The sequence below is a fragment of the Drosophila melanogaster genome, chromosome 2L, assembly GCF_000001215.4.
Source record: "Drosophila melanogaster chromosome 2L".
Lineage (NCBI taxonomy): Eukaryota > Metazoa > Arthropoda > Insecta > Diptera > Drosophilidae > Drosophila > Drosophila melanogaster.
The window spans coordinates 6006873-6034503 of record NT_033779.5 but is presented as its reverse complement, the minus strand read 5'-3'; the positions used below and the strand labels follow the sequence as shown (position 1 = coordinate 6034503).

At 45.0% G+C, this 27631-nt stretch overlaps 5 protein-coding genes across 9 annotated transcripts; 4 read left to right on the top strand and 1 right to left on the bottom strand.

Moving 5' to 3' along the window:
• The first annotated feature begins 80 nt into the window (after positions 1–80).
• On the top strand, positions 81–8634 carry CG9109 (uncharacterized protein). Of its 2 annotated transcripts, none has more exons than NM_135138.3 (7): positions 81–573; positions 629–765; positions 915–1182; positions 1578–1710; positions 2027–2180; positions 2678–3220; positions 8554–8634. In NM_135138.3, exons 1-6 carry the CDS (start codon positions 181–183, stop codon positions 3198–3200), a joined length of 1608 nt encoding a protein of 535 aa, NP_608982.2. In that variant the 5' UTR covers positions 81–180; the 3' UTR covers positions 3201–3220; positions 8554–8634. The 2 variants fall into 2 exon arrangements, with proteins under 2 accessions (NP_608982.2, NP_001285650.1); NM_001298721.1 differs by having other exon boundaries at positions 2645–3211.
• A 1330-nt stretch (positions 8635–9964) lies between these two features.
• On the top strand, positions 9965–11553 carry CG9107 (uncharacterized protein). Of its 2 annotated transcripts, none has more exons than NM_164673.3 (2): positions 9965–10064; positions 10120–11553. In NM_164673.3, exons 1-2 carry the CDS (start codon positions 10040–10042, stop codon positions 10893–10895), a joined length of 801 nt encoding a protein of 266 aa, NP_723144.1. In that variant the 5' UTR covers positions 9965–10039; the 3' UTR covers positions 10896–11553. The 2 variants fall into 2 exon arrangements, with proteins under 2 accessions (NP_723144.1, NP_608981.1); NM_135137.4 differs by having other exon boundaries at positions 10120–10941.
• A 1232-nt stretch (positions 11554–12785) lies between these two features.
• CG13996 (uncharacterized protein) lies at positions 12786–13669 on the bottom strand. Its single transcript, NM_135136.2, has 2 exons — positions 13340–13669; positions 12786–13287 (listed from the first exon to the last, which is right to left on the bottom strand). The coding sequence occupies exons 1-2, from the start codon at positions 13652–13654 to the stop codon at positions 12832–12834; spliced, it is 771 nt and encodes a 256-aa protein (NP_608980.1). The 5' UTR covers positions 13655–13669; the 3' UTR covers positions 12786–12831.
• Positions 13670–15101: 1432 nt separating this feature from the next.
• H2.0 (Homeodomain protein 2.0) lies at positions 15102–21445 on the top strand. The gene is made up of 3 exons (NM_078764.3): positions 15102–15827; positions 20408–20904; positions 21007–21445. Exons 1-3 carry the CDS (start codon positions 15311–15313, stop codon positions 21247–21249), a joined length of 1257 nt encoding a protein of 418 aa, NP_523488.2. The 5' UTR covers positions 15102–15310; the 3' UTR covers positions 21250–21445.
• A 720-nt stretch (positions 21446–22165) lies between these two features.
• On the top strand, positions 22166–27140 carry CG9098 (uncharacterized protein). 3 transcript variants are annotated; one of them, NM_001273192.1, is made up of 9 exons: positions 22166–22325; positions 22393–22518; positions 22580–22721; positions 22778–22949; positions 23834–24191; positions 24264–25259; positions 25315–25749; positions 26002–26408; positions 26467–27140. In NM_001273192.1, the coding sequence occupies exons 5-9, from the start codon at positions 23898–23900 to the stop codon at positions 26594–26596; spliced, it is 2262 nt and encodes a 753-aa protein (NP_001260121.1). In that variant the 5' UTR covers positions 22166–22325; positions 22393–22518; positions 22580–22721; positions 22778–22949; positions 23834–23897; the 3' UTR covers positions 26597–27140. The 3 variants fall into 3 exon arrangements, with proteins under 3 accessions (NP_001260121.1, NP_608979.2, NP_723142.1); NM_135135.3 differs by having other exon boundaries at positions 22569–22721; NM_164672.3 differs by lacking the exons at positions 22166–22325; positions 22393–22518; positions 22580–22721; positions 22778–22949 and adding an exon at positions 23271–23539 and having other exon boundaries at positions 26467–26999.
• Positions 27141–27631: the final 491 nt, after the last annotated feature.

Sequence of the window (27631 nt, the reverse complement as noted above, 5' to 3'; positions counted from 1 at the left end):
ACACCACAGGACACAAAACATTTCGGCTTTGCGCCAAAATTAAATCACAGCTGCCTCAGTACGACATCGCACGTTCATTGGGACAGACGTGTTCCGATTTCCGGTAGGAAAAGGGCAGGTGTTTGTAAAATATCAGGAAATGCGTTCGGAACTCTTAGAGTTCCGCAATAGATATTAGTTATGCCTACTAGGATATGTGTGCTGTTTGGGCTTCTGTGCCTCGCAAGCTTATGCTGCGGTAGTAACAAGCCAGGAGAGGTGCTCCTGGTTATCGCCTGTCCCCCGCATCCTCAGCAGGCCAGAAGTGATTGTTTAGCCTTATCGCACAACGTGCTGGAGCAGCAACGGGCACTGGAACTGGCGGGGATCTTCCCCGAGGACTTTGTCCTGAAGGTCCATGTGATGCATGAGCTCTTTAACTCCTGGACCATGCTGGACGCACTGCCTCATCTAAGAGCCCAGGCACGTGTGCTGGGTGCGCGCACGGAATGGATTATATGGTGTCAACACAACACGCGTGTGTCTTCGTTGCGCGGCCTGCTCGAGCAACTGCGTCGCCAGAACCCAAGGGAGGTGAGTTTGTCACTGGAGGCCACAACTGTGTCCTATATCCTTGTGCCTCCTCCAGCTAGCTTTCTATGGGCACGCCCTTTACGATGCGGAGGCAACCATCATCCACCACTTCTCGAACTACAAGGATCCCCAGCGGTTTCCATATCCCATGCTCAGTGCCGGAGTCGTTTTCACTGGTGCTCTGTTGCGAAGGTAAGTCCTTTTTAAATGGCATATGAAAGTAAGTTATTACAAATGCATTGAGAAAGAAGGGATAAGTTGATTTAAGTATTTGAAATGTGTCTCGACAATTGGTAACTCGAACATTGTTTTACATTCTTGAATGAATCACTTGTTACCAGGTTGGCGGATCTGGTTGCTCCTAGTGGCCAAAACATCACCGTTCACAGCGATTTCTCCATTGATGCCTCTCACGAGCTGGCTCGCTTTATTTTCGACAATGTATCGCCCGACCCGCATATTAGCACCCCGATTTCCGGAGGAATCCTGCTGAAAAGTGCCAGCTACATATGTTCCACACCCACGTCCGTGCCAAACAGGAAACTGCCTTGTCTGCTGCATGCGCAGCCGGAGGAGCCACTGACTTTGGGGCAGCGGAGAAATGGCTGTGTAAGTTTATTTATGCCTGGCATGCCTTGTTGCAGCAAAATCATATATCATGCTAAGGGGCTTTTGATTAAGATGAGGTATTTGCAAAAATGTCAAAATTTCGTTATTTTGCATGAATGTTTTTAAGTTTACCTGTTTGTACTATTCAGTACTATTTTTTGAGACACCTGTGTTTGAGATATGCTTATCTAAAAACGGACAGCAAACCTTTAAATCAAAGTTCATTGAGTGCTTAAAATTTAAAACCCACATACATATAGATAGCAGATTCAAGATTCAGCCCGAGCAATTAGCATTTGAAACCTCCATAACCATAAATTGTCTATCGACCCCGAACTGAAACCCTCCGTTTCCGCAACTGCCGTATTTTGGCCACCCCAAAACCGGACGAGCAGGAGCACACAACAGGATCGCATATATACTTCGCCATCAAAACCTGTGCGAAATTCCACAAGGAACGCATACCAATCATCGAGCGCACCTGGGCAGCCGACGCCCGGAACAGGAGATACTACAGCGATGTGGCAGGTGAGCACCCCGATGACAATGAGCGGGCAATTAAACCGAATGGGTGGGGGATCAGGAGCAGCGGGCGGTGCACCAACAAAAACACAGTGACAGGCTGACTAAACACATCCACACAACCATATCATCCATATATGGCTGGGCAAACAGTGAATTTCATCCAGCGTGATTGGCCATTCACCACTCGAAATTCCCAGCCCAATTCCCCAATCCCCTGCAGCGCCCGGTGGCGAGGAGTCCACTTATTGAATATTCATTGATTTGACTTTCCGTCTTTCCGACTTTCCTGCTCCTTCTGCCCCAACGAAAACCTCAACAGACGTCGGCATTCCGGCAATCGGCACTGGGATACCCAATGTGCAGACTGGACACTGTGCCAAGACAATGGCCATTCTGCAATTATCCCTCAAGGACATCGGCAAGCAATTGGACATCCGCTGGCTTATGCTCGTCGATGATGACACGCTGCTGAGGTGAGACTCAATTTACAGATTGATTGATAGGTATGAATGGGGATACTTTGGATTAGCCACTTCCTCGGAGGTTCAATAGCCAACTCCATGAATTGATGGCCTTATTATTACAGACCGCTGCTGATCCGAGATTTATTTTTTTTAATTTATTTAAGTAAAGCCAGCTTTGCACTGTGTATTGCGATTGCTACCCTATAAAGTAGATTGTATATACATTGTCGATCCGTTTTGAACTTGAAACTTAAGCTCTCATGATAATTTATGTTGGTGGGTTCCCTCATATATATTTTACGGCCTGAAAGTCGAAATCTTCATTATTCATAAACTCCACCGAAAGGGTATTCCAACTTCGGCTTGTCGAAGACTCTCCGCTCTCTCGTTTCCAATTATATTTTCCGACTCAATCGCATGACGGCGCATTCAATTAAAAATGATTATATTGATATACCCGGTTCATCGGGTAGCCTTCATTTGATTCACACCCATTTGCCCACCAGTGTGCCACGCGTGAGCGCCCTCCTCTGCCGCCACAATGCCACGGAGCTGGTGTACCTGGGCCAGCGCTATGGCTACCGGCTACACGCTCCCGACGGCTTCAACTACCACACTGGAGGAGCCGGCATCGTGCTCAGCCTGCCGCTGGTGCGGCTCATCGTGCAGCGCTGCAGTTGTCCCAGTGCCAGTGCCCCCGACGACATGATCCTGGGCTACTGCCTCCAAGCGCTGGGCGTGCCGGCGATACACGTTGCCGGAATGCATCAGGCTAGGCCGCAGGACTATGCCGGCGAACTGCTGCAACTGCATGCGCCGCTGACCTTCCACAAGTTCTGGAACACGGATCCGGAGCACACCTACCGCCGCTGGCTCGGTGGCAGCATGGTCAACCGAAGTGCCCCGCTGGCAGCACACAAGGAGCAGCCCGCTGCCGGACCACTCCACATGACGATGGGGCGACATTCCTTGGCCGCAGGCGTTGGATTGCTGCAGCAAACGGGACTGGGCAAGCACCTGGATCTCTGAGCCGCTCTGAGGTGAGTGGGGTGAGTGCTGATGGGCCAATATCTGCCGGAGTCAGTTGAACAGAAGTTGGCGGGCAAACCAGAAAAGCAATCTGCTGGCAGTCATCAAGCGGCTGCCAAGCACACAAATTCTCATTTTCTATAGACCGAAATTAAAATTGGGACTGGTTTAGTCGCAACTCTGTGCATTCGTCTGTTTTGCGGCTTTCGTGTCAGTTTAATTAGTAGAAATGCTCAAATGTGGCTGCGATTTTCCTTGGCGTTATTTGGGCTTGGAAAATATTCATTTTCCAGCATTTCGGGGACATTTTCCGCTGACACAGATTCGAGACGTTCTAGGGCAGCTTAGAAAACGCAGCTCAAAAGTGAATCTGGCCAGTGACATTACTGCCACAAAGAGGTTAATGCAGGACTAGAAAAGCGATCCTTAAATTGGATTAAAGAGCTAAGCAATTTAAATCACATCTTTGTTATATCTTTGGGTTGAAAGAACTACCTTGCTTTGCTACCTTTCTTTCACTTTTAATATGCCACTTTTCCGTGAAAACCTGCCACTAGTATAGTGGACAGATCAATTTCCCAGCAACGCAATGCATATAATTTGCATTCGATTCCGTTCGACGACACTTTAATCACATCGCAGCCCAAAGTACCTGCTTAAATCAACATTTTTTCGCACCTCGGCCGCACTTTGACCTCATTAAATGCAAATTTTTGAGGCTTCAAGGGACGAATTGCTGAATACTTCACTTTCGAGGGCATCAACAGTTTACGCTTGAGTGCACTTTTCGAATGGCTGGCATGGCACTTGGGTGGTGGCCACGTTGTACCGCCATTCGGCCATCCGCCCAGCGCGTATCCTTCGGATAAACAAAGGGGTCAATCTGTACGGAGCGGAAACTCTAGTCGAGTACTTTAAGTGCCATGTCTGCTTACTTATCTGGCCCTCTTTAAAGCGCCCAATGCATCTATTATTCAGGACTAATCAATAGTTTTCACAGGTCACCGAAGCCACGAAACAATGTCAGGTGTTTTCCAAATAGGCGAAAACAATGAGTCAATTGGTTAGTTTATGTAGTTTGTTGACAGTCAAAATTGTCGGTATTTAATTGGCGTTGAATTAATAAGCGACTTCGTGAAAGTTTTTGTCACTTATAGGAATTGTTTATTTGGCTTTGAGCATTGGCAGTGGAACTTAGATATACAAATGAAAATCATATGACTCCAAATAAAGCAAACAATGAATGTTTTTCCACCTTTTGGACAGAATTGATAATGAAGTTCATAACTCGTTCATTTCAAAAAGATATTACTAAGTACAGATACAAGGATTGTGTTTTTCCGCTTCCGGTTGAATTAATGCAATGAATTGCTGTTAATTTATCCTTGTGGCTGCCTGTTTACTTGACCCCCTCGAAGTAGCTTATCTCGCCCACGGCAGAGGATGCTGTCGTATCCGAATTCCTGTCCACTACGTGCAGCCTTCTCGTCCTAATTAGTTGCGGATTTTTCAATGAACACCAGGAGAAACCCCAACCCTCGAGCTAAAGTTAACTGCAGCAGCCACATGACCGTACTGCGACAAGTTGAATTTAAAACCAAATTTAATTTGCTTAAATGCCGCATGTGAATGGAGGCGAGTGTGCCCTTCCAGTTGATTTTGGTTGAGACTCACTGGGAGAAACCCAAAAGGTACTCCTTTTCAGGAGTTCATTGCGCCAGCTGAAGAATCTTGAAAGATTCCACGGAATTTGGTGGAATTTTATATGAGATTTTTTATATTGGATTTCTATGGATTCTAGATGGATTTCTTCGATGAAGAAATGTAGAACCATCTAATGTTAACTTAACTATGTCGCATCCTTATGATTATCAGCTTACACTTTATTTGATTCGCATTTTCCACTCCAGCAGCTTTGGACTTCAGCGAAAACGGTTTAAAAATGTTGCGCATATCATCTCGCGTTGGAGGGGCACGTAGAATTTTTCGACTTTTGCATAAAATTACAGTTTGTCCTGCAGATAGACACTAGTGAAGATTACATGGACACATGGCTGTTGCCTGTGGCTTTTTGGAAGTGGATTACGCCGAACAATGTGACATCGCTGGTAGTCCAACCAGGGCAGCTCTGCTAATCTGTCGTGCAACATCAAGAAGTTAAGCCATAAGAAAATTTAAGTAACCGCCCTAAAGCTGGACAGGATGAACAACAAGCAGAAATTGTTTAAAAGATTTCTTTTGGCTAAAGTGAGTTCAATCCTTGGGGATTTGCAAGCATCTTGCGAAGGGGCGAGGTCTAAGTTCAACTACAGGCGCTACAGTTGTGCGCAAAATAGTAGTTACTGAGCGGGGAAATACAGCATTGGACTGACCAAATTTTGATTTTCAACTGAGCATAAAATTATTTGTATGTGAAAAAATTCTGTAATCTCTACAAGTAATTATTTAAAAATGAGAGAATTTATTCATATGGACACAGGTGTGCTTTTGGTGTTTGGGGCCAACTTCGCCGTCCAGTTCCCAGTTGAATTGAGGGAAATTGTTTTAGTTTGTCTTTGAATTTTGAATTTCAGCACTTGGCGATTTTGACGCATGTTAAATATATATCATAGGGCATATGAACTTAAAATCATATTGTTTTAAAAAACTTTTCTAATTTTTAGAACTGACAACTAACTAAAGTAAGACATGAAGTATATGATATACATGTAAAAACAGGCGTCTGTGCTTTTTATTCTTCTGTTTCAAATTATAGCATATCCAGTCATCAATCAAAAAGAGCCACACTTAGCAAACTGCCTTCAGTCAAAAATAAAACAGTAGAACTTAAACAAAGATCGCATCAAAATGTGGGGTGCCGCCAAAGATGTTTTTTTTTTACTTCTTTGGACTCCGTGTCAGTTAACGTGCAATAAATTTCATGTCCATGTCCAAAACTTAAGTTTAACTCGAGGAAAAGGCGTTTTGTGTCTATCAGGGCGTCTAATCTGCAGTCCAACCCATCCGACCGGCTTGCCACGTGCAATAAATTCGCAGGGCCAACGTTTGCACTATTTTCTCCCAGCCTCAGGACTTTTCCTTCGCCAGGATAAGCGGCAGGACCTCTGCGCACTGCTAAGCTAGGCTCCACTACGTGATCTGATAGCGAATGAACGGCAACCGCAGCCATGTGTGTGCAAACTTCTGGCCAAGTCGAGTTGCCACATTTGTTTGGCCCAAAGTACACGCACCTGTTCCGCCAACCAGCCACCCAATCCGCCACCCAATCCGAACATTTCTGGTCGGGAACCCACACACAAAAGGACGAGCGCTTCACGCTGCGCTAATTTACTTTAAATTGGTTTTTTGACAATGGAGTTGCGACTTCCTTGCTGGAATTATCAATGATTAATGACTGCCAAACCATCTGATATCCTTGTATCCTTGTTGCAGGATCGATTTTGTGCAGAGCCAAAGAAGAACTGCAAAGTGACTTACAAACTAAATACGATTGCGCTAACAAATGTTTTAAGGAAATAACATAATAAATGCTAATGCTTAACTTTTAAATATATTTTTTTTTTAAATACCATCGGAAATATTCGTTGCTATTGGCTTGACCTCAGCTGTATGAGTGCTACGTCATAATTTAGTGAAACATCCCAATCTTAATCGTAATTGGAGAGTTCTTTCCGCACAATATGTAAATTTTTATCGCTAATGACATCTTGATGGCCGGGTTCGAAGTTAATAAATTGGTAAACACAACTTAATGCCACATAAAGCGCCAATGACCAATTGAACTCAAAAGCGGCGAAAGCAACTCCTCGACAAATTCGCTTCTTTTTTTGTTGCTCGCATAATTAATGAGCAAACTTTGTGAACCTTTTTGTGCCAACTTGAGTCACAACCCCAATCCACAACTTGGGTCCAAGTGAATGTCCAGGTTCTATTGCCGACACGATTGGCGGCTTATCGAGGCAGGAGCATCGAAATGGGCGTGGCATGTCAACTATACTAATAAGATACTCCATAGCCACCTCTACTATTCCGCCTTCAATCAAGACGTGATTAATGCCTATAATTTTGGACTTTTTTTGTTGAGAAATTAGAAAGGCCAGCCCTACTAATCAGGTTAAATTCGCATAGGCTCTTTTGGGCCACGTTTAAGTGCCATACGTTTGCATACATTTTTGGTCAAATCGAATGGAAATAGTATGTCATCATTGGGCAGCGAATTTTGGTTGCGTCCTGTGGTTCATTAGTCCACATGGCGTTACACAATTGATTTTGTGCTGCTTGAAAATGACACTCTTAGCATCCATTTTAGATACCTATTATGTAGTTCAAATCCTGAGAAACATATTTTAGATATATTTTAGATATGAAACCTTTGGGCTTCAGCTTTTTTCTTGACGGAGGAGTAATTGGTATTGATTGTCATGCCAATGCTTATTTTCCTCTTTCCTTTTTATTAATGTACAAAATGCGGTTTTCCACTGAAATACAAGTCCTAATCAGATTTCACATCAGATTTAATACACTTGTACACACTTTTTGAGCAGCAATTGCTTTCGGTAATCATCAGTTACGACTTTCATTATATTTGACATTTTTAATACCGAGGAGGCCTGCGATTACCAAAGCTTTGGCGAAATAAATTAGTTGCACGTGACATCTTAAATGTGAGGAGTATTTCCTGTGATTTCCACGACTGAAACAACATGTTCCGCACCCAAATGGATTGGTGGTTGCATTTTGGTGGGCTTCATGTGGTTGGTGGCACATTCGCAGACCCCAAAATGGACGCACATAAATCAATCGTGAGACGAAAATCGGTTGAAAAGTTTTCACGCACAATTGGCCAAAAGCAAGGCAACTAAAAATGGACTGGTGACTTTGCTAGATTTAGCCAACTAAAGTTTTTCTATAAATGACAGATTTTTAAAGCAAGAAATGCAACTTGTTAATATAAACTCAACATTTCATAGAAGCCACGCTTCAGCTAAGCGTGCATTTTTAATGAATTTGCGCCCACATTTGTGCATTAATTACACACTCTGACTTTCAATTCGCAAGGATATCTGCCACTTTTTGCCGCTTTGAGCATCGTAAATGTACTCAGAAAAAACGAATAACCCTTTGGGGCTGCGATTATGCTGAGGAAACATATTTATTTAAGCTGCGGTAGCATTTTCTAATTGCTTCGAAATTTTCCATTAGGGTCACAAATTATCGACCCTTAATGTGAAAAGGGTAAAACGTGACTCGCATTGAAATTTAAAAGAAGTGCCCAAAAAGAACATTTTCTACGGATTATTATTTATAGTATGGTACCACCAACATATTTAAAACATATTTTTTTTATTTGCAGTTTAATGACTAGACACATCCAATGCAGTGCGGCACACTTAAAATTTATTTGTAAAAATTCTTGAAAATTAAAGAGAAATATAAAAAAAATCATCCTATTGTGTTGTTAAATTTGTATTTAATTTCTAAGTTTGAAGTTGAAATTTGTTTCCAGCTGCCAAAATGTTAATTAAAGGTAAGAATCGTGGGCAAATGATCAAGGGACTTTATTAGCATGCGAATTACAAATGAGAAGCTGTTCATTGAATTAACTTTGCCCATTCCGAAGCACTCTAATTACACTTGAGGATGGCCTCACAAAATCCAACCGCATTTAAATTGCATTATTCACTCGGCACCTTGCGCTCCCTCGACGAATGAAATGTGTTAAGTTTGCTCAAACAATGTCAATTGGCACTGCAATTAGGGCCAGTTTGTTGCTGAATTTTGATTATTTGATTTCGATTTGCATTTCGACAGCCAAAACACAAAAGGTCCGACTTTTTGAACTTCAATTGTCTGACTTTATGTCACAGAGAACCTTTATGCGATGAAAGGTGGCTGTTAAAATTAATTTTTCGATTAATTAGCATCTATTTGCGGAGCAGAGGATACTGGGCAGTAAATGTGCCTCGACAACTTCCGTTTTCAACATGCGGCCATTAAATAAACGCTGCCTGCGGCCTTTAGATGCTACGTGGGTGCACTGATCAAAAAACGTAGTATTTTCAAATCAAAACTAGTTTTGCTCTTTGAATTTAATTTTTATTTTATTACGCAATCAAAGGACACATCCACATAATATATAGTTGCATTGGGTCGTTCTGCTTTTTGTATTAAATGTAGGCATAATTTATATAGTTTTTCATCAGTGCATGGGGGATACGTGGTCGGCAGACCGGATGCAGTTTGTGGTGTGCAGTTTTTGTTCTCGGACCATTTGACGGGTACGTCCCCACCCACATCCACACACATTCACGTTTAGGGGAAACTGAGGAGGACACATAGTGCAAAACAAAATCAGACGAATGCTAAATTACGTGCAAAGTTTACAAAAACATTTGGATTCTACCAAACTGATGCGGCATTCCGTTCCCGTTCCCTTTCCACAACTAATGTTGCTTAATTATTTGCAGTTGGTATAAATAAAAAAGTGTTCTGAAAGTTAAGAATATTAGTGGCATTTAAGCCAAAAGAATAAAAACTCAAAACTAATCTTTCTCACACCTTTATTGCTAGTTTTTGCTTAAATGACAATACTTTTATGTACCATAATATGGTGCATTATTTTAAAGCTTGTTATGTTAACATTGCAAATAAAGAATGTTTTAATAAATTCTTTTAATTTTAAGTTTCCCGCCCTTTGACAGTGCTGCCAATGTATTTTACATTCTACTCAAGTTTCGCACCCCTTGCAGTAACGTTTTGGTATAATTCAAAAACGGTCACACTGGCACACAACGTGTTTACAAAACGTTGTTTAGTTAATTTACCGCGAATTACACAAAATGGTTGAACTGGAGGGCTATGTAGGTAAGTAATCAAAGACATCTTGCCAATGCTGCTGCTAACCGAGCGCTACTTTCAGTGGTGCCGCTGCGCACGACGCCGAAGGCGCAACATTGCCACAGTATCTACATGCGGGAGCACTTCATCCGTCTGATGGATCCCAACAAACCGAAGGGACGCACACTCTTTCTGCTCAACGTGCCGCCCTACGTGACAGAGGACAGCCTGCGCACGGTCTTCGGCCGGGCGGGGAGCATCGAGGCCGTGGAGTTCGCCGCCAAACCGGGCAAGGAGGAGACCATCAAGTGGTACGAGGGCACCGGCGAACCCTTCTCCAACACTCGTCCGCCCTTCGTCTTCAAGGTGGCCTACATAGTGTTCGAGAAGAACAGCAGCATCGGCAAGGCGCTGGCACTAAAGAGCATTGACCTGTTCAACAGCAGCGGCGAGTGCATCGTCAAGACCGGCATGGAGCTGTGGCACGAGGAGTACGACTGCAATTACCTGCTGGATGCGCAAAAGACGAAGCTACAGATCAGCAAGTACATGGCCGGCTACGACAAGAGGGAGCGAGCGGCGGCACAGGCGGCCAAGACCGGAGAGGCCGACGCCGACGGATGGGTCACCGTCGGCAAGGAGGGTCGCAATGCTGGCTTCGAGCAGAAGGCGTCCGTAATTGGACGCCTGGAGGAGAAGGTGGCCAAGGGCAATAAGACCAAGGAGCTAAAGAACTTCTACACCTTCCAAATACGCGAGAGCAAGATGCAGAATATCGTCGAGATGCGCAAGAAGTTCGAGGAGGAAAAGCGAAAGATCGGGCTGCTCAAGCAGTCGCGCCGCTTCAAACCATTTTAGTCCGTACGCATAGGTTAAGCATCGAATAAAACTTCTTTATGACACCAGAACGACCCCGAATGCAAGATCCAGGATCCAACGGTCCGACCGCAGATAAATCCTCATAAATTCGCCGATGCCATTGACACTGCCGCGACCGAATCCTGACCAACGCCACGACCAAATCCCACAGCAATGCCATAACTTATCCCGACCGCAGTGAGGGGCATAAAAGCTTATAAAAAGCGAGCAACAAAAAAGGCCAGCGTGTGGAATGGGGGGATTGGAGCTCGTCCAACAGACCAACTGCGCTTATTGTGTGATAATCACATATGGTTTATGTTAATTTGAGAAATGATAAAAATATTTCGCTTATCATCTTTAATCATAATCGTCGCTGCGCCGTCGTCGCGCCCGAAACGCACTCTGCAACTCAGTCGCCCAGTCCGCGCAGCACGCGATCATCCCTCATCCCCGATCCGCGAAAGGTATTGCTGGCTTAATCCAGGTCCGGTTCTATGGCGCTGTGTTCATACCAAGGCAATTGGTGGGATGAAATTTGGTCTTCCACCATTAAGTTCTTTGACTTAAAAATACTTTTACATTATACATTATTATAATATATTATTGAAAAAATGCCTTTCCGATATTTAAAGGCATAATAAATTAACATAATCTTACTTGGTGACCATAGAAATGTACCTCTGCCCTTTAATCCAGAGTGGTGTTACTTTTGACCAGTTAGTGGAAGAACCCACTTTCGAATCCGTCCCTGATCTCTGACTAATATGTAGCGCGTAGGTCTGCGAGGCGATCGAGACCGTAGGTAACACGAGATGTGGTGGAGACTTACAAACGAGGTACGCGTCGGATAACGCTTGCTGACGATGATCGCTGGGTCCTCGAATCGGGTATTCGTCGGGCATGGCTCTCATGGGTAGGGGTAGAGGTATGGGCATGGGTATATGGGTATCAGTTTGGTGTGGGTTATGTGGCTGTTGTTATTGGTGGCCTACTGTGGAGCCTGGAGACAGCAACACATTCATAATTTCTTCCGATTCGTATCGTTTAAACATTTTAAATTGATTAAAATGCGATAAATCATAATCGCCAACGTTGGCCCGAACGCAGACACTCTGGAACTTGGTAACTTGGGAACTCGGGGAACTAGGGAACTGGATGAGTGGGGGACTTGGGGACCTCCTCGGGACCATGTCCGGGTGATGGAACGATTTATGCGCCTCGAACATAATAAAGTGTTAACGGAACGAGTTATTAAGGTAGTCTCAATCCTATGGCCTAAGTTAATAAAGGCCAAAGGCAATTTGCATGGCCAGTGTGTGACGGCGTGGCAGCGTCTTAGGTTGCATCTAGGCGTACATAGCTCTGAGCAGGGGACTCAATCTCGGTCTATGCTATGCTCACCCACCGATCGACGGACACACAAGATGTCGGGAAATATAACATAAGCCGACCACACGTACGTCTCCCATGCCGCACAGCTGGACGCCGTGCCCAGATCTCAAAACTCAGAGCGAAGCTCAGTTCGCTGGATTGCGGAGGAAAAGCTGGAACGCCGTGTCTTGTGAGCAGAACAATCAATAAATTTGAACACGTGAGCGGACGCGAATGCGGACGGCTCTCGACGGTAACAACACTGATCCTATAGTCCCCAGTTCCCAGTCCCCCACTACCCCTCCACAAAACAACAGCAAAAGCAACAATTCAGAGCGATAAGTGATCAATGCGCCGTGTCGACTGATTGGGCAGCATCGGTGATCCAATGAGGTGGGGCAGTCGTAGGATTTGACTTGGAGAGCCACCAATTTGTGCTTATCGTCGATGGCGCAGAGAAAGTGATTTAAGCTGACCGTTCCTTCAATTAAAATTTAATTGTCCACTAAAGAAGTTACTTTATTGCTCCAAAAGCTAACCACGATTTCAAGTTGAAAGTGAATCAGTAGCAATCCTCGAAGTTGTACCACGGTGTGGCATCCACATCGTCCGTAATGATGGGTTCCCGGCGCGCTGTCGATGGGCCATAGAGGTTGTAGCGTCTGGAGCCAGCGACGATCTCGCGATACCGCCTCACCGGCGCCCTGGACATGTGCAGCTCCATCAGATCCCAGTCGTTGACGTCGCGGAAAACGGAGCGAATCATGTGCATGCGGCCCAGTAGCTCCGTCTCCCGCAATCCCTCGTACCTTCGGCCAGTGCGGGCCCGGAATGTCTTATAGACCTCACTCTGCTGCTTGGTCTCCGTCGCCGTTTGCAGCTCCTTCCTGTAAAGCGCTCGTATGCCGCGGCCCAGGTGGCGGATGTGCTCGAAGTTGCGAACGTTGAGCGCAACCAGAGCAACTGCGTCCAGATTCAGCAGCTTGTGTCCATCAATGTAGTTCTCCCGAAAAGTTTGCTGTAACGAAGCTATAGGTTACCCAACATAGTGAGTAAGAATCTTAGCCCACCTCGTACTCGGGATAACCAAAGTTGCGCAGCCAGTCGGTCACATCGTTGATGCTCCACTTGAAGACCTCAGTGCGGGCTTGGGAATCCACGACGGCGGCGCAGAGATTGAAGAGCGAGTCCGGCGAGGCCTTGAAGGGTAGCGGCACATCCTCCTTGTCGTACTCCACGTCCGGAAACATGTAGCTGGGATAGCGAAAGCAGAACTCCTGCTCATCCTGCGGCGGCTCACAGATATCCGGACTGTCCATGCCACTGGCACTGTGCGGCAGTGGTGACGGTATGGTGGAGCACCTGGACGCTGAGAACGACTCCATTCGAGTGGTGGCAGCGCACTGTTCCTGGGCCAAAGTGAATTGAGTTGCCCCGCAACGATTTGGTTGCGGTTTCCAGCGATTCCTCAAGAATAAGTGGCGTTCGTGTCTGTTTACATAGTTTGATTGCGTTTCGCTTTCATTTGTTGTATGCCCTATAATTTTCCGGGAAAAGTTGTTGGCTACAATCACTAAGGCTCAATTTGCACTTTAAATGGGTTAATGGAATTTAAGCCATGCTCTTTCCAATCAGTATCTTTGAACGTTCGGCATATCCTGGAATGTATCTGAATCTTTTTTTTTAAGTAAAAAGGATTATTTTATTATTAATCGGACTTCACTTTGAAGAGGATAAAAGTGTCACCGACTGGCGATGGATTTTCCGCTGCCATTGCATTTGCATATTCCACATTTTCTGGGTCACTTTGTGGGCTTGTGGTGCTAGGGTGTTTTTGGCACCAAATCCGCCCGCTTGGATGGGAGTTTTGTGCCGGAAAGTATGCTATCTTAAGGTAGTCACGACAATTTTCCTATTAATAACGCCAGTTTCGCTCCGCAATTTACACATTTCTACTTAAGTTTTCCAACCCCGACGATCCGTTCGTGTTCCGTTTTGCGGATTTCCGCTTGTGGAATGCGGTTTCTGATTTATGACCACCAGTCCCGGTTACCCACTTCATTGAACCCAGACAGCGTGGAGCAGGTGGAGTTCGCGCAGATCGCTCAATCCCAAGCCAATGGAAGGCACATTCCTTGGGCGCGAAAGCGAGATGCCGCATCAGCGCCACCAGTGGCTCCGCCCACCACTGCGGATCGATCGCATTGGCCAGAAATCACGAACCACGAGCCACTCGACATGGCCTCTGCGCAGGGAAACCGGAATTCGGATGGGGTGTGTGTGTCTGTGTGTGGGAGTACGGGAACATATGGAGAAATCGGTAAACAAATCTCGGCTGCGCTCGAGGAAACGATCTCCGACTGAGCTAATGACACAGCGGCATGCTTGTGTGTAAACAAGCGATCGGCATGGCAAGGTATCCCATCTGTGTGTGGCTACAGTGGGATCAGGTCTATGGTAAGTGGATTAACATAATTTTAGGGCACTTTCTAGAGGTATATAGATCTTCAGCGGAATAGAAACCAATGTTACCACCAACCGAAGCCCAAAAATCTAATCTTTCTTGATAGTATTACTCTTCTTGAGTATTACTTTATAAACAATATACACGTTGGATAAAAAAATATCCTGGTTTGTATATCCTGTATATCGAACATATAGCCATTATTTATTGTTAGCATTATATCCTGATCATCTCGCACTCCTTGCCCCACTGTCAGCACCAGGAATACACAATCTCAGCGAGATTAACCCCACCGCCAACAGACTGTTCCGCGTTGGCTGGCCGATCGGCAATCGATGGCTGGTTGAGCGTGCTCCCTGGCCGGTTCCGATCAGTTCTGAGTGGGATGTCTTGCAAGGCGGTTTAATCGGAGGTGCACGAGACCTAAGCCAAAATTCGCGATCGTTTTATTGGTGCACAGCGACGGTGTTTTGGACATGATAGATAGTCCCTATCGATTGTGAACGTGTGAAATCAGTTTTGAGTGTCCTGTGTCGAGATTCGTAGATAGAAACCATATACAACACATATCCGGACAATGTTACTACACGAGAGTGCCGCCAGCATGGAACAGAGTATGCCCGAGAACCTCAGCACTCACATGTACGGCGAGTGTGAAGTGAATCCAACGCTGGCAAAGTGTCCCGATCCAGTGAATGTCGATCATGAGCTGCCCACCAAAGAATCCTGTGCCTCGACTACCATAGTCAGTACGTCGCCAACCAGCGCCACGAGCACCACCAAAGTCAAGCTGAGCTTCAGTGTGGATCGTCTGTTGGGCTCGGAACCCGAGGAATCCCACCGGCAGAGCTCCTCCTCGCCCTCGACCAAGTCATGCTGCGATGGCAGCATTCTAGCCTGCTGCTCCTTCCCCCACTGCTTCAGCCAGGCGAATGCCGAATCCCGTAGGTTTGGACATGCCACGCTTCCGCCCACTTTCACACCCACTTCATCGCACACGTACCCCTTCGTGGGTCTGGATAAGCTGTTCCCTGGCCCCTATATGGATTACAAATCAGTGCTCAGACCGACGCCAATTCGGGCAGCAGAACACGGTAAGGATGCACTATACTCAAAAGGGAACATCCTTTGAATCCGAGCAGGTTTTACAAAAAAAATGTCCATTTGAAAGTAAATCATTCAAAATTACCATTAAGTGCACGGCATTTGGAACATCATGAGCAAACCGAGTTGATAGAAGGAAAACATTTAATCTCTGTAAGGGATGCCTTAAATTAATATGAACTATATTGGTACTGATCCGTATTACATGGATTATAGGTACCTAAGTGTATTTTTAAGATACTTTTAAACTTAAAAGGAATCAGCTCCATACAGAAAGCTATTGAAACATCATTCGTTCGCAGTGAACCTCTTCTAGTTCCAACAACGTACCACTTATCAAAATAATATTTTATACCCATGACTCTATCTTGTAGATACGATCTATCATCTGCACTATTTCAATCTCCCCGTATGTTGTGTGCACTTGCAGCGCCAATAAAACTGATCAAAGCTAATCAGATATTGCGATTTGTCAATCATTCTGCATTCTTTCCATGGAAATATGCAGGATCTCAGGGAACGATCAAACGAGTTGATGAGGTGGCTTCGCCATTTGCCCATCAAAATTCCTTAGCTATTTCGCTCTGTTTTTCAATTATGGACTATAATTATTAGCCATGTTGAGATTTGCAGAGAAAATCGTGAAATGGAATTTAGCCAAATGGGAAATGAACATTCCTGGAAACACAAAGAGTGAGAACCTAAGGCGCAGCCCCAATAAATTTCACGTTTTTATTTGAATTATTAGTTGATCTGCAGCCATATTGTGCAATATTCCTGCGGCCAAATGTTCCGCGCCTTTGGCTCTTGACGAAAACAATTCGATTTTTGAAATCGACAACAAAATAGTCCGGATTGTTTTGGGTATTTGCCGTACTTCCTGCTGTTTTTGTATATCTGGGGACGAAGACTTCTTATAAAGCCTGCAGGCTGCCAGCGCACTTTGATCTTGTTTATGTGAAAATGGAAATGGAAATGGAAATAGTGAGAGCAACATAATCGGTAAATGTTTCGCTTTTCGAATAGAAATTGTTCATTGTTTAACAAGCTGCTTGAGTTTTATACATATCGTCAGCACAGCCTTTTCCCATTCAATATTGTACACAATTCTTATCAAGTGGGTGCTAACAATGCGAGGGCCTTAAACGATCTTAAAGATCTTTTGCGGATAAATGAGATACATATTTGGTTTGGGATTCCTCAATGGATAAATTGATTAGGAAATGTCTGAGATATTAATTTATTTCAAAATAAGAGACCCGCAAATATGTGGAGCTATACTAAAATGATGTGTAAATGGTATTAGCGAGCTTAACTTAAAGCTTACTATAGTTTAGACCTAGTTACAAGTAGCAAAATACAATTTTTTAACAGCCGACTAAAACATATTCAAAAAAGACTTTGGTTGATTCATCCAACGTAAATTCGATACTAATAGCCCTTTAAATTCCGCCAAATTCCAGCACACGATTAAATTATGTAGCAAAATTAGCGCCAAACTTAAATAAATTACACTTCACACAATGATGGAACATTAATGAAAATTATCATCAGTGCTAAGTGGTTTTCAAACACATTTGCTCAGCCAAAAATGGGAGGAGCAATTAGTAAGGCGAATAAATTCGACATAGCTCAATCAACAAAAGATCGGTAAAAAAAAAACGAAGAACAGACAGCACCTGAAAGGCTTCATCAATCCTTTGGGCACCGCAAATAGATGAGATGCCAAAGACCAAAGTGGAAAATTAAGAACAATTTATGAACAAATTACGAGTCAGTCTTTAAAAATAAACTTCAAGCTCACACGGATCGTGGAAAACGTTTGTGGCGAACAGTTTGTTTATTTGCTTGGGCAATTGGCCCGTCATTCATGGGCAGATACAGATAGCTATCCATCTAATTGCCCGCTCTCTAATGAATTGTTCCGCCGGCCGAGGAGTTCGACAGGTGGAGGCATCTTTGGCCCGGCTAGAGACGCGGATCTCTGATAGATTGGGCGCCACGGTTCCAACTACTGCGGCTCAACCGACTCCAATGAGGCTCGGCTGCCGTTTAGGCCAACGACAGGGAACTGCTGACCGATGGATGACTGTACCGGGTATGGGTACGGGCACGGGCACGGGTGAAACTATGCGCTGTTCTTTGGGGGCCGAGCCAAAAGGCCAAGTATTTACACAACCACCCACTGTGGTGGCCTTTTCAGGAGGAGGCTACCCTGTGGCTGCCCGCCGTGTCCAACCTGCCGGCCCCTGCGGAATTATTCCGTGATGGATTGATTGCATCGCATCGCACATCATAAAATCATGGACCAGCGAGATCTCTGCGGCTCCTCCGTCGACTATTTGTTGCTGTTTGCCTGTCCCGCCTGGCGATGAGTAGTTTGTTGATCTGTTGTTGTTGCTCTTCTGGCTGCCGATCAATCGATCCATCCATCGATCGATTGGATGCTACAGACCATTGTCTGATATGGAAATTCTGTCTGAACAATAATCCGGCGCCGTGGGTCTAATTAATTAGCAATTTATATGTTAATCCAACTGATAGATGCACTTTCAAAGCGTTCGAAGATCCCTGATTAATGATGGCCCTCAGACGATTTCTTTTGGAACTTTGAAGACTCTTTCTCAAGTTCCCAACAGCAGGGGAGGGTTGTAGCAATAATAATTACCACGCACTCAACTCAAATTAACGGGACTGATATATGTATGTAGATACCACAACTATAGGATTAACTATAATGAATTGAGTGAAAATTGACGACAATCCCAAGTAGCTAAAGATATTTCACGAAATATACAATTGAAATATTAGCTATACTTTTGATTTCACTTAAATATTTTGAAAGTACATAATGCAGATAATATATCTTAGTGCATAGTTAGCTGGTAAAAGTCAGAGATTCGGATGTTCGGAAGTAGATACATATGTATAATATATTAAAATCAATCAAATAAACACATACTCCGCTTGTCGAGCTGGTAGTCGAAATTTCCATAGCACATGGCCCACTGGGAGTGCTCTGCTTAACCCCAAAAGATCATTCGCAATTTACCGCGAAATAAGCCACAATATTCGCCAAGTCGTAAATGTGGAATGCATCGTGCTAATAAATCGATGCAACTTAAATATGGCTGCGAAATGTACGATTCGCAAACACATCCTACTGGAGATGCATCTGCAACCCAGACCCTTGAGTGATTTAAGATGGCATCCGAAAAATTATCACAACTCATTAAGATATTTACGGGTCCGCTGGCGGTATTTTGTAAATGTATCTGAACGGGAAAGTCGGCAATTAATGATCTCGCGCTGTGAGTGAACCCCAATGCCCCGGCCAACATCCAAGGTGTTGAAAGTCGGTGAAAACTCATTATAACAAACCCCCGATGGTTGACACAAGCCAAATGCCAAAACGGCCAATTAAGGCGTTATTAGCCCCTGCAGATGTGCTGAGATTCCATTGGCGTTCCCGATGCAGATACACAAGCGCACGGATTGAGATACAATTGTATCCACAAGTGCAGAAGCGCATTTCCGCTGCAGTGTAAATACACACAATCGATCGAGTAGTGTGTTGCTTAAGTAAATAAAACGCTCGATCTCGAAAACAATTAGGCGCATGCCGCGAGCACACAAACAAATCGAATTCCACATAGCACAACGTTAAAAAGGCAATAAAAAATACCTATGATAATTTAGCGTTGGCTACAAACAAAGAGGAATGGTTTGCAGTTTGAAATCAAATAAAATTCAATGAAAAAGTCAAGGATAGGAATTAAAATTGTGGCCTTTTAACAACATCAGGATTACATTTCATATCAACATTAGTGAACATTATCGTGAACTGAGGATTCAAAGGAACTTTTTGTAGCATACTTTTCAGCGGAGTCCTTTGAGTTGATAAATGCCGTAATGATCTTGATTGAAACTCAGTAGTTAGATAAAGGATAGTAAATGCCAATAATGATTGGAAATACAATAGGAAAGTCAACGTCATTCGAATTGTTTCTTACTGCGTGTATAAATTCTTGGATATTTAAAAAACATTTAAGGGAAGTAAAGCACCCTGGTTCGACCTCAACCTCGTGTGCCCCATGTCGTGTTCGATTACCCCAAATAATTTTGGATCTCTAGAGGTAATTGTTGTTGTTTAGATTCGCGCTAGAAGTAAACAAATTTCGTTTGCCCCCCCTAGCCACAAAACGCTTCAATGATAATTTCCAATTAAGTGAAAATTTTATTATAAACAAGCCCATTTAAAAATTCTCAACATGCATTTTATTGATCAAAATAATTTACTCAGAAAACACAAAAAATTGAATTTCATATTTTCTTTGGCGAAACAAGTATCATTTCTTTGGCCGGCGATAAATGTATTATTTCCTGCGGATGCAATGTGCTACCAAGGGAGGATGTTGTCCATAACTAATGGTAGTTTTCCTATAAAAATAAATATCCAAATTGGTGCGTAAAAAACGCACCGGATTCAGTATAGCAACAAATTAAGAGTTATTGCTAATGAAGGAAGTATGAATCTCCCAATTGACTTTAACATTCCATTCCCGAACAGCCGCACCCACTTATCCCACGCTGGCTACCAATGCGCTCCTCCGCTTCCATCAACATCAGAAGCAGCAGCACCAGCAGCATCATCATCATCAGCACCATCCCAAACACCTCCATCAGCAGCACAAGCCCCCGCCACACAACTCGACGACAGCCTCGGCGCTACTGGCGCCGCTCCACAGCCTCACGAGCCTCCAGCTGACGCAACAGCAGCAGCGATTTCTGGGCAAGACGCCGCAGCAGCTCCTGGACATAGCGCCCACCTCGCCCGCCGCCGCCGCCGCTGCCACATCCCAGAACGGTGCACATGGACATGGAGGTGGCAATGGCCAGGGCAACGCCTCAGCCGGAAGCAATGGGAAGCGCAAGCGATCCTGGTCTCGCGCCGTCTTCTCGAATCTGCAGCGCAAGGGCCTGGAGATTCAGTTCCAGCAGCAGAAGTACATCACCAAGCCAGATCGCCGCAAGCTGGCGGCACGACTGAATCTCACCGACGCTCAGGTTAGTTAAAAGATGGGATTTTCATAGTTTAACATTTGCACATTCGACTCCTTTCATAGCTCTATAAAAACCAATATATTATTATTTTTATACCCTGATTAGGTCAAGGTGTGGTTCCAGAACCGTCGCATGAAGTGGCGGCACACGCGCGAGAATCTGAAGAGTGGCCAGGAGAAGCAGCCGAGTGCAGTACCCGAATCCGGAGGTGTCTTCAAGACATCCACGCCATCCGGTGATGGTACGCCCCAGGAGGCACTCGACTACAGTTCCGATAGCTGCTCCAGTGTGGATTTGAGCGAGCAGGCCGACGAAGATGATAATATTGAAATCAATGTGGTGGAGTAGAGCCGCCTATGTAGATAGCTCCGTTTACACGTGTAAAATGCCATGTAGATGTATTTATTCCTTCATTGCTAGTTGTAATGTAATGTAAAGTAGACAGATACTGCACAAAGTGAACTTAAATTATTTCAATCTGTAAGATAATCTAAACGTTTATGTGTAAACTATTTAAAATAAATTCTCTAGTAAAATGAACTTGTGAATTCACAGCTTGGTTTATTATTAATTTATTATTCACTATTCCATAGAATGAAGCTATAAAAATACGCAATGCTACGCGGCAAGAACAGAAATTTTAATTAAGCAAATACCGCTGCGATCAGCAGAATATGAAACTCGGCGACAACGGGGAGACCTTCTCTAATCAAGTGAACGATAAAAGACGATACGCGACTGAATGGCCAGAGCAAATACGACTGGAGTGAGTTGGTCAAGCGCGGGGGTGCGAATGGGTTTATCCAATACGATCGGATCGGTTGGTGGATCGCGACAGGGGAGTGAGAGGAGGGGGCACTGCGGATATAGAGCACTAATTAGAAAAACAGTGAGGGTAAATTGTTGGTGCACGACATTGAAATCTTACTCACTTGGGCTTTATTGTCATTGTCGGTCTCTTTGGCTGAGTTCGTTCATTTTTTCAATTACTTTAAGACTCCGCTGAAATTATAGAAAACTATAAAAAAATAACAACGATTTATAGCTGAATTTAAAGAACATTACTAAATAGAGAATAGAATAGAAACAATAAATATATATTACTCATACTTTAGCTGCAATCTTACGTTCATATATGATTTATAATTATATGCGTAATTCCTTTAGGGTATTTAACAGTCGGTGAATGACATATGCAATTTCAGCTCAGTTGAAGAAGTCTGTTTGGGCAACATTTGCTCACGTTCAGTTGTTTTTCCCAAAGCGAAGTGCGCGGTTGAGTTTCAGCTTAGGTGTTTGGTACTGCTCCAGAATTTAAAGATCTTTCAGATCTGCACATTGGATTTGCAAAGATAGCCTGGGCAACATGGGCAACACCCAAGCCCGACAACTGGAGAACCGCCAAGTGCCGAATCGGAGGAGCAGTGAGTGGCGAAAATACGGTTTCCGATTCTGATCATAATGATCACACATTTCGTAACCGCTTCGTAGGCATTTTGTGGAACTTTCGGTACTCGAACACAGTGCGTCGTCGCGAAGATTTGGCCGTAATGGTGCACAACTCTAGGATGAGCATAAGCGAGTGGCTGGACCTTCTGGAGCTGCAGCAGTACGAAGGTTTGCATGATCAGCAGTTCCCAATTGAGACTGTATGTTATGTTAACCAGGAAACCTACAGGAGTTCAGCACCGTGGACGATGTGGTGGACATCACGGACAAGGAGCTGAAGCAATTTGGCGTGCGCGGTGCCCATCGCCAGCGGATGGTCAACAGTTTGCTGGGTGTTCGTGCCAAGCGAAGGCAGTCCATGAATCTGGAAGGTAAGCCAGTGAAACGTAGTTCCCCCCACTGAGTTATCTACTCGTATCTTGTCTAGCAATGAGCAGTGCGCCGCGAGCAGTGCCACGGCGCAAGAACTCCTGTCCATTGGTGTATCTGGGTGAGAATCCTCAAGATATGGCGGGAAGCGGCGATAGCGGACCCGGCGTGATTACCACCAAGAGTGGCAAGGTCCTGAAGCAACTAACCTTTGATGAGACTTCCACCATGTAAGTGTGCATTTCAGAATTCAACCCTTCAAAATCTTCTTAAATTTTCCATGCTATTATATTATGCTAATAATAGTTGCAAAAGTATACCACATCCGGCATGTTGGAGTTTTAAAACTAAAATATTCAACATCCTCCACAACATCCACAAGATTTCTTTTTACCCTCAATGGACAATCATAACATAGACTCTGCGCATGCTCCGCGAATTTCCCAAAAAAGTGACTTCGGGCGTCCTTAGAGTTTTCCAACAAAACCCAAAACAAACTGCGCGGAGTAGCGTGGTGCACAGAAATCGGTGTCCAACCCCCAAAAGTGCACCGCACTCGAGTCCTTTGCCGTGAACTTTTCAGAGTAGATTCGAGCGGCAGGGAGTTCAGACTACTACAATACGAAGGACCTTAAACTGCACTCCTTTTTTTTTCGAGACTAGTTCTGTGCTAGTGAAGTCTATCTATTTTCAAATGGAGAGTTTTGTTTAGAAATCGTATTATTCAGGCAGCTGGTGAATCGAGTTCTTTCGTACTACTGAACAATTGGGTTTGGGTGTGTCCTGTCCTAAATTTTCTACTACAAAATGGGCGTAGCAGGTGAGTGATAACAGAGGCAAGTCGATTTCCTAAAAAAACTAAATCCTTTTAGTTGGTATATAAGTTTTTTGAAGTTCCATTCAGTTCATTATGGCAAAACATTAGGTCTGCAATTTGATTTCTTCTTTTTTTGCACTTGAACTTCACACATATAGTGAGTTGTCCATATACCAAGGACCAAATCCTGTGGGAGCAAATTTCCCCAAAGCCGCCTGTGGGAGGAATGGCCTATGATACTATAAAATTACCCAAAATAAGGGAAATTTACTCACTCATTCGTCTTTCCATTGACAGCTACGAGGAACTGAGGCCGCGCTCCAAGTGCAACAGTCCCCATTGGGCCATCGAAGACAGCAGGATGGAGGGCTATGGGAGCAGCAATGCCACCACTCCGCTGGCCACCGCCCAGCCCAGTCCCAGCGAGCAACAGGAGGCCATCGCCCTGAAGAAGGCGCTCGAGTGGGAGCTGAGTTTGGACGCCAGGGAGCTGCGTTCCCACGCCTGGTACCACGGCGCACTGCCACGCCAGCGGGCCGAGGAGATCGTGCAGCGCGAAGGCGACTTCCTGGTCCGCGACTGCGCCTCCCAGCCGGACAACTATGTGCTCAGTTGCCGGAGCAAAGCGGCTGTACTGCACTTCGTACTTAATAAGGTGGGTTCGCACTGTTCTTGGCATTGGAGTACCAGTTTACCAAGTAGTATCTGATGTGGTTATGCATTGCAGTTGGTGCTTCAACCGGAGACGGTTTACGAACGTGTGCAGTACCAGTTTGAGGAGGATGCCTTCGATACGGTGCCCGACCTAATTACCTTCTACGTGGGATCCGGCAAGCCCATCTCGTCAGCATCGGGAGCGCTCATTCAGTTTCCCTGCAATCGCACCTATCCGCTCTCCTTCTACGGCCACAAGATCGTGGGCAACCAACTGCACACGCAGATGCTGGCCGGTCTGCGAGGTCTGAGTCCTCTGAACTCGCCGATGGGCAGCAATGGTGCAGTGGGAGCAGGTATGAACGCTACCTTTCGCTTCGAACCGCAGCAGCAGCAGCAGCAACAGCTCTCGCCGATGGCTGGCTCACCGGCCAGTCCGCACTGCTCGCCGCCGCGGGCGCGTAGAGAGGTGCCTCCACCGCCGCGGCTGCCGTGCAAGAAGCAACAGCGCTCCCAGAGCCTCACACCGGCCCAGGCCATGTTGGTCAGCAACATCAACAAGCTTCAGGAGCAACAACTACAGATGCAGGAGCTCGAGAATGGCAATGGCAACGGAATAATGCGCTTCCAGACAATCGCCAGGTGCAATCCGACCAGTGAGCAGCACCTGGAGAGCAAGTTCACAACCCACTCGCTGCCCAGACCCAACACTTCGGCGGCGCACGCTCTGCGCCAGCAAGCGGTGGCCCGAATCTCGAGCCTGGCGAGAAACTGCAGCCTGGACTCGCCGTCGGACTCACGGCCGCCCAGTCCGCCGCCCAAGCCACGCAAGGAACCCATGGCAGCGGTGCTGGCATACCAGGCCAGTGGATCCGACTCGGGGAACGGGTCCGGTGATTCGGCTCTAGGGGATGCATGTGAGGCGAGCGTACAGCGGGGTGTGATAATCAAGAATCCCCGATTCATGACCACTTCGGTCTCGAACGGAACGCTGAAGAGCTTCACGGAGTTCGACGTCCTGGCCGCTGAGGAAGAACTATTCACCATGGCCATAGAAGAAGTTAAAACAGTAAGTTAAAGGCTAGCTTTAAAAACTTAATTTTACCATTTATTTGCGTTTTTAGGCAAGCAAGTTTGACTTTGAGAACTTTGTTACTTTGCTACTGCCATCTGTGGAGAACAAGCCCCTGGATGGCGATGCCCTCAACACGTTCAAGATGATGCTTCTGGAGACGGGCCCAAAGCTGCTGGCGGAGCACATCACTCGCATCGACATTGCCCTGTTTTTGGAGGAGCCGTCGAACGAGGAGGACTACTATCTGAGCTGTTCGGGTCTTGAGCTGCTAACACTGCCCCATGGAAAGGTCTTTAGGGAGGACATAATAGAGCGGACGCAGTGCATCAAGCTGATGGTCGCTGTGACCATACTCACCTGTCAAACGGATCTGGACCGAGCCCAACTGCTCAGTAAATGGATTCAGATCGCAGTGGAAACTAAGACGGCTCTCGGCAATCTGTTTGGATTCTGCGCCATCATGTTGGGCCTGTGCATGCAACAGGTGAATACTCGTTCGGTGCAGTGTACACTAAAACAAATTACTTTTTAGTTAGTTTAACGCCGAGAGGTATAAACAAGTACATTAGGTCATCACAGTTTTTTGCTTAGCAAACGAGTGATGATTTAGATGATCTTTTTATTATCACAGTTAATCACACGTGAGCAATTAGCAGTTTGGCAACTTGTTTGCAAACCATTAAGCTACATTGTTAGAGCGATACATCATAACCGATTGTCCCACCACCTCTTTCAGATCCAAAAGCTCGACCAGGCCTGGCACATCCTGAGGCAACAGTACACGGACAGCGCCTTCACCTTCGAGGCCAAGTTGCGACCCACGTTGAGCATCATGAACGAGGCCTCCAATCCACAGGCTCCAAACACAACCGTTCCCCATGTTCTGCTGTATGCACTACTGATCGATCGACCCGTTATGGACATCATAAACCACTCCAACATTGACGATCGCCCAGCTCTGTACCACACCTGTATTGCTCCTTGGGAGTCGAAAGCGGATGACTTTGGCATGACCATTAATTTCCAGCACCTGGATGCATCGCGTGGCTTCCTGAAGAACTTGGAACTGTATCGAAAGAATGCCAAGATCATCCTGGAGGATGCTAGTCCTCGGCTCGATGAGCTTCTAGCTGATGCTTTTCGGTAATATGATAGAATACACTATTCTCGAGTCTTCCTCAAGTTTCCCATATCCTCACAGAACCGAGTTCCATGTCAAGTTCCTATGGGGCAGTTCCGGAGCAACGGCCAAGGCCGAAGATCGGCACAACAAACTGGAAAAGGTGCTCACCCTGATGGCCGACAAGTTTTGCATGATGGCCGAGCAGTAAGCTGTGAAATAATATGGACTTAAGTTTCTGGCCGATATCAAATGAACTAACTTAAAGCGAACCTATGCCAGGACCTCCTATCTACTATCCACAATGTCTCCAGACCCTCCGCATCTTTAAATTTCGTGCTGTCTCTACCTCAGCCTGAGTATACATATATCATTTCAGCAGAAACACAAAAGCACTTTATGTTACAGTTCAAATACCGTTTAATCCTTAGTTAAGTTAAATTTAGTATTGTACGCGTATGCAAAACGAACTAGTTATCATATTTTTATGGAAAAACTCTTTAAGAGCCACCTCACTCTGATGTACTACCAAAGTCTTGTATTTACTTACCAATCCCATTATTTATTCTATGCAATAACTTACTCGACTATAGAAGAGACAATATACATTAATCAAAAAAAAAAAAAAAACAAAAAACATCGTAAGCAAACATACTCTCTCACAAAATGATATAGGCATAACGCAATGAATGCATAATTTTTGCAATTTTGTATATGTAAAGATAATGATAACAATAAAGAAACTACTTAAACCCAAATGAATGTTATCTCTTTAGAGGTTTCCGACCTCTGGTTTACAATGCTTGCAGACTTTACTTCGCATTAAATTCATATTTTCAACACAAAGGTTATGATTATTATTATTATTATTAAGTATTAAAATCAAGTAAAAGACCCCTACGGGTATTTTTAAGATTCTTATATTTTTAACTTTCGTAATGACTTTCAAAAATTGGACATCACTTAGGGGGACCGTAAATAGCTTATAGAAAAAGCAATGTCAACCAAATCTTAGCCTAATTAGCCCAATCAGCAAACACGTCGATTAACATTACGGCACTCTGGAGTACTTATAAGCTGGAAAAGCACTTGTGCGGATGGAAAATATCTCAACGAGGAATTCAAAACGAATACCGATTAGCCGGCGAAATGTACAGCACTATCAGCCACTCCAGCGGCGACCAACAGGCCTTATCGGGCCACCAGGAAAGGCGCGTCCAAAGTTCCCAAGGCTGGCCATCCAAAC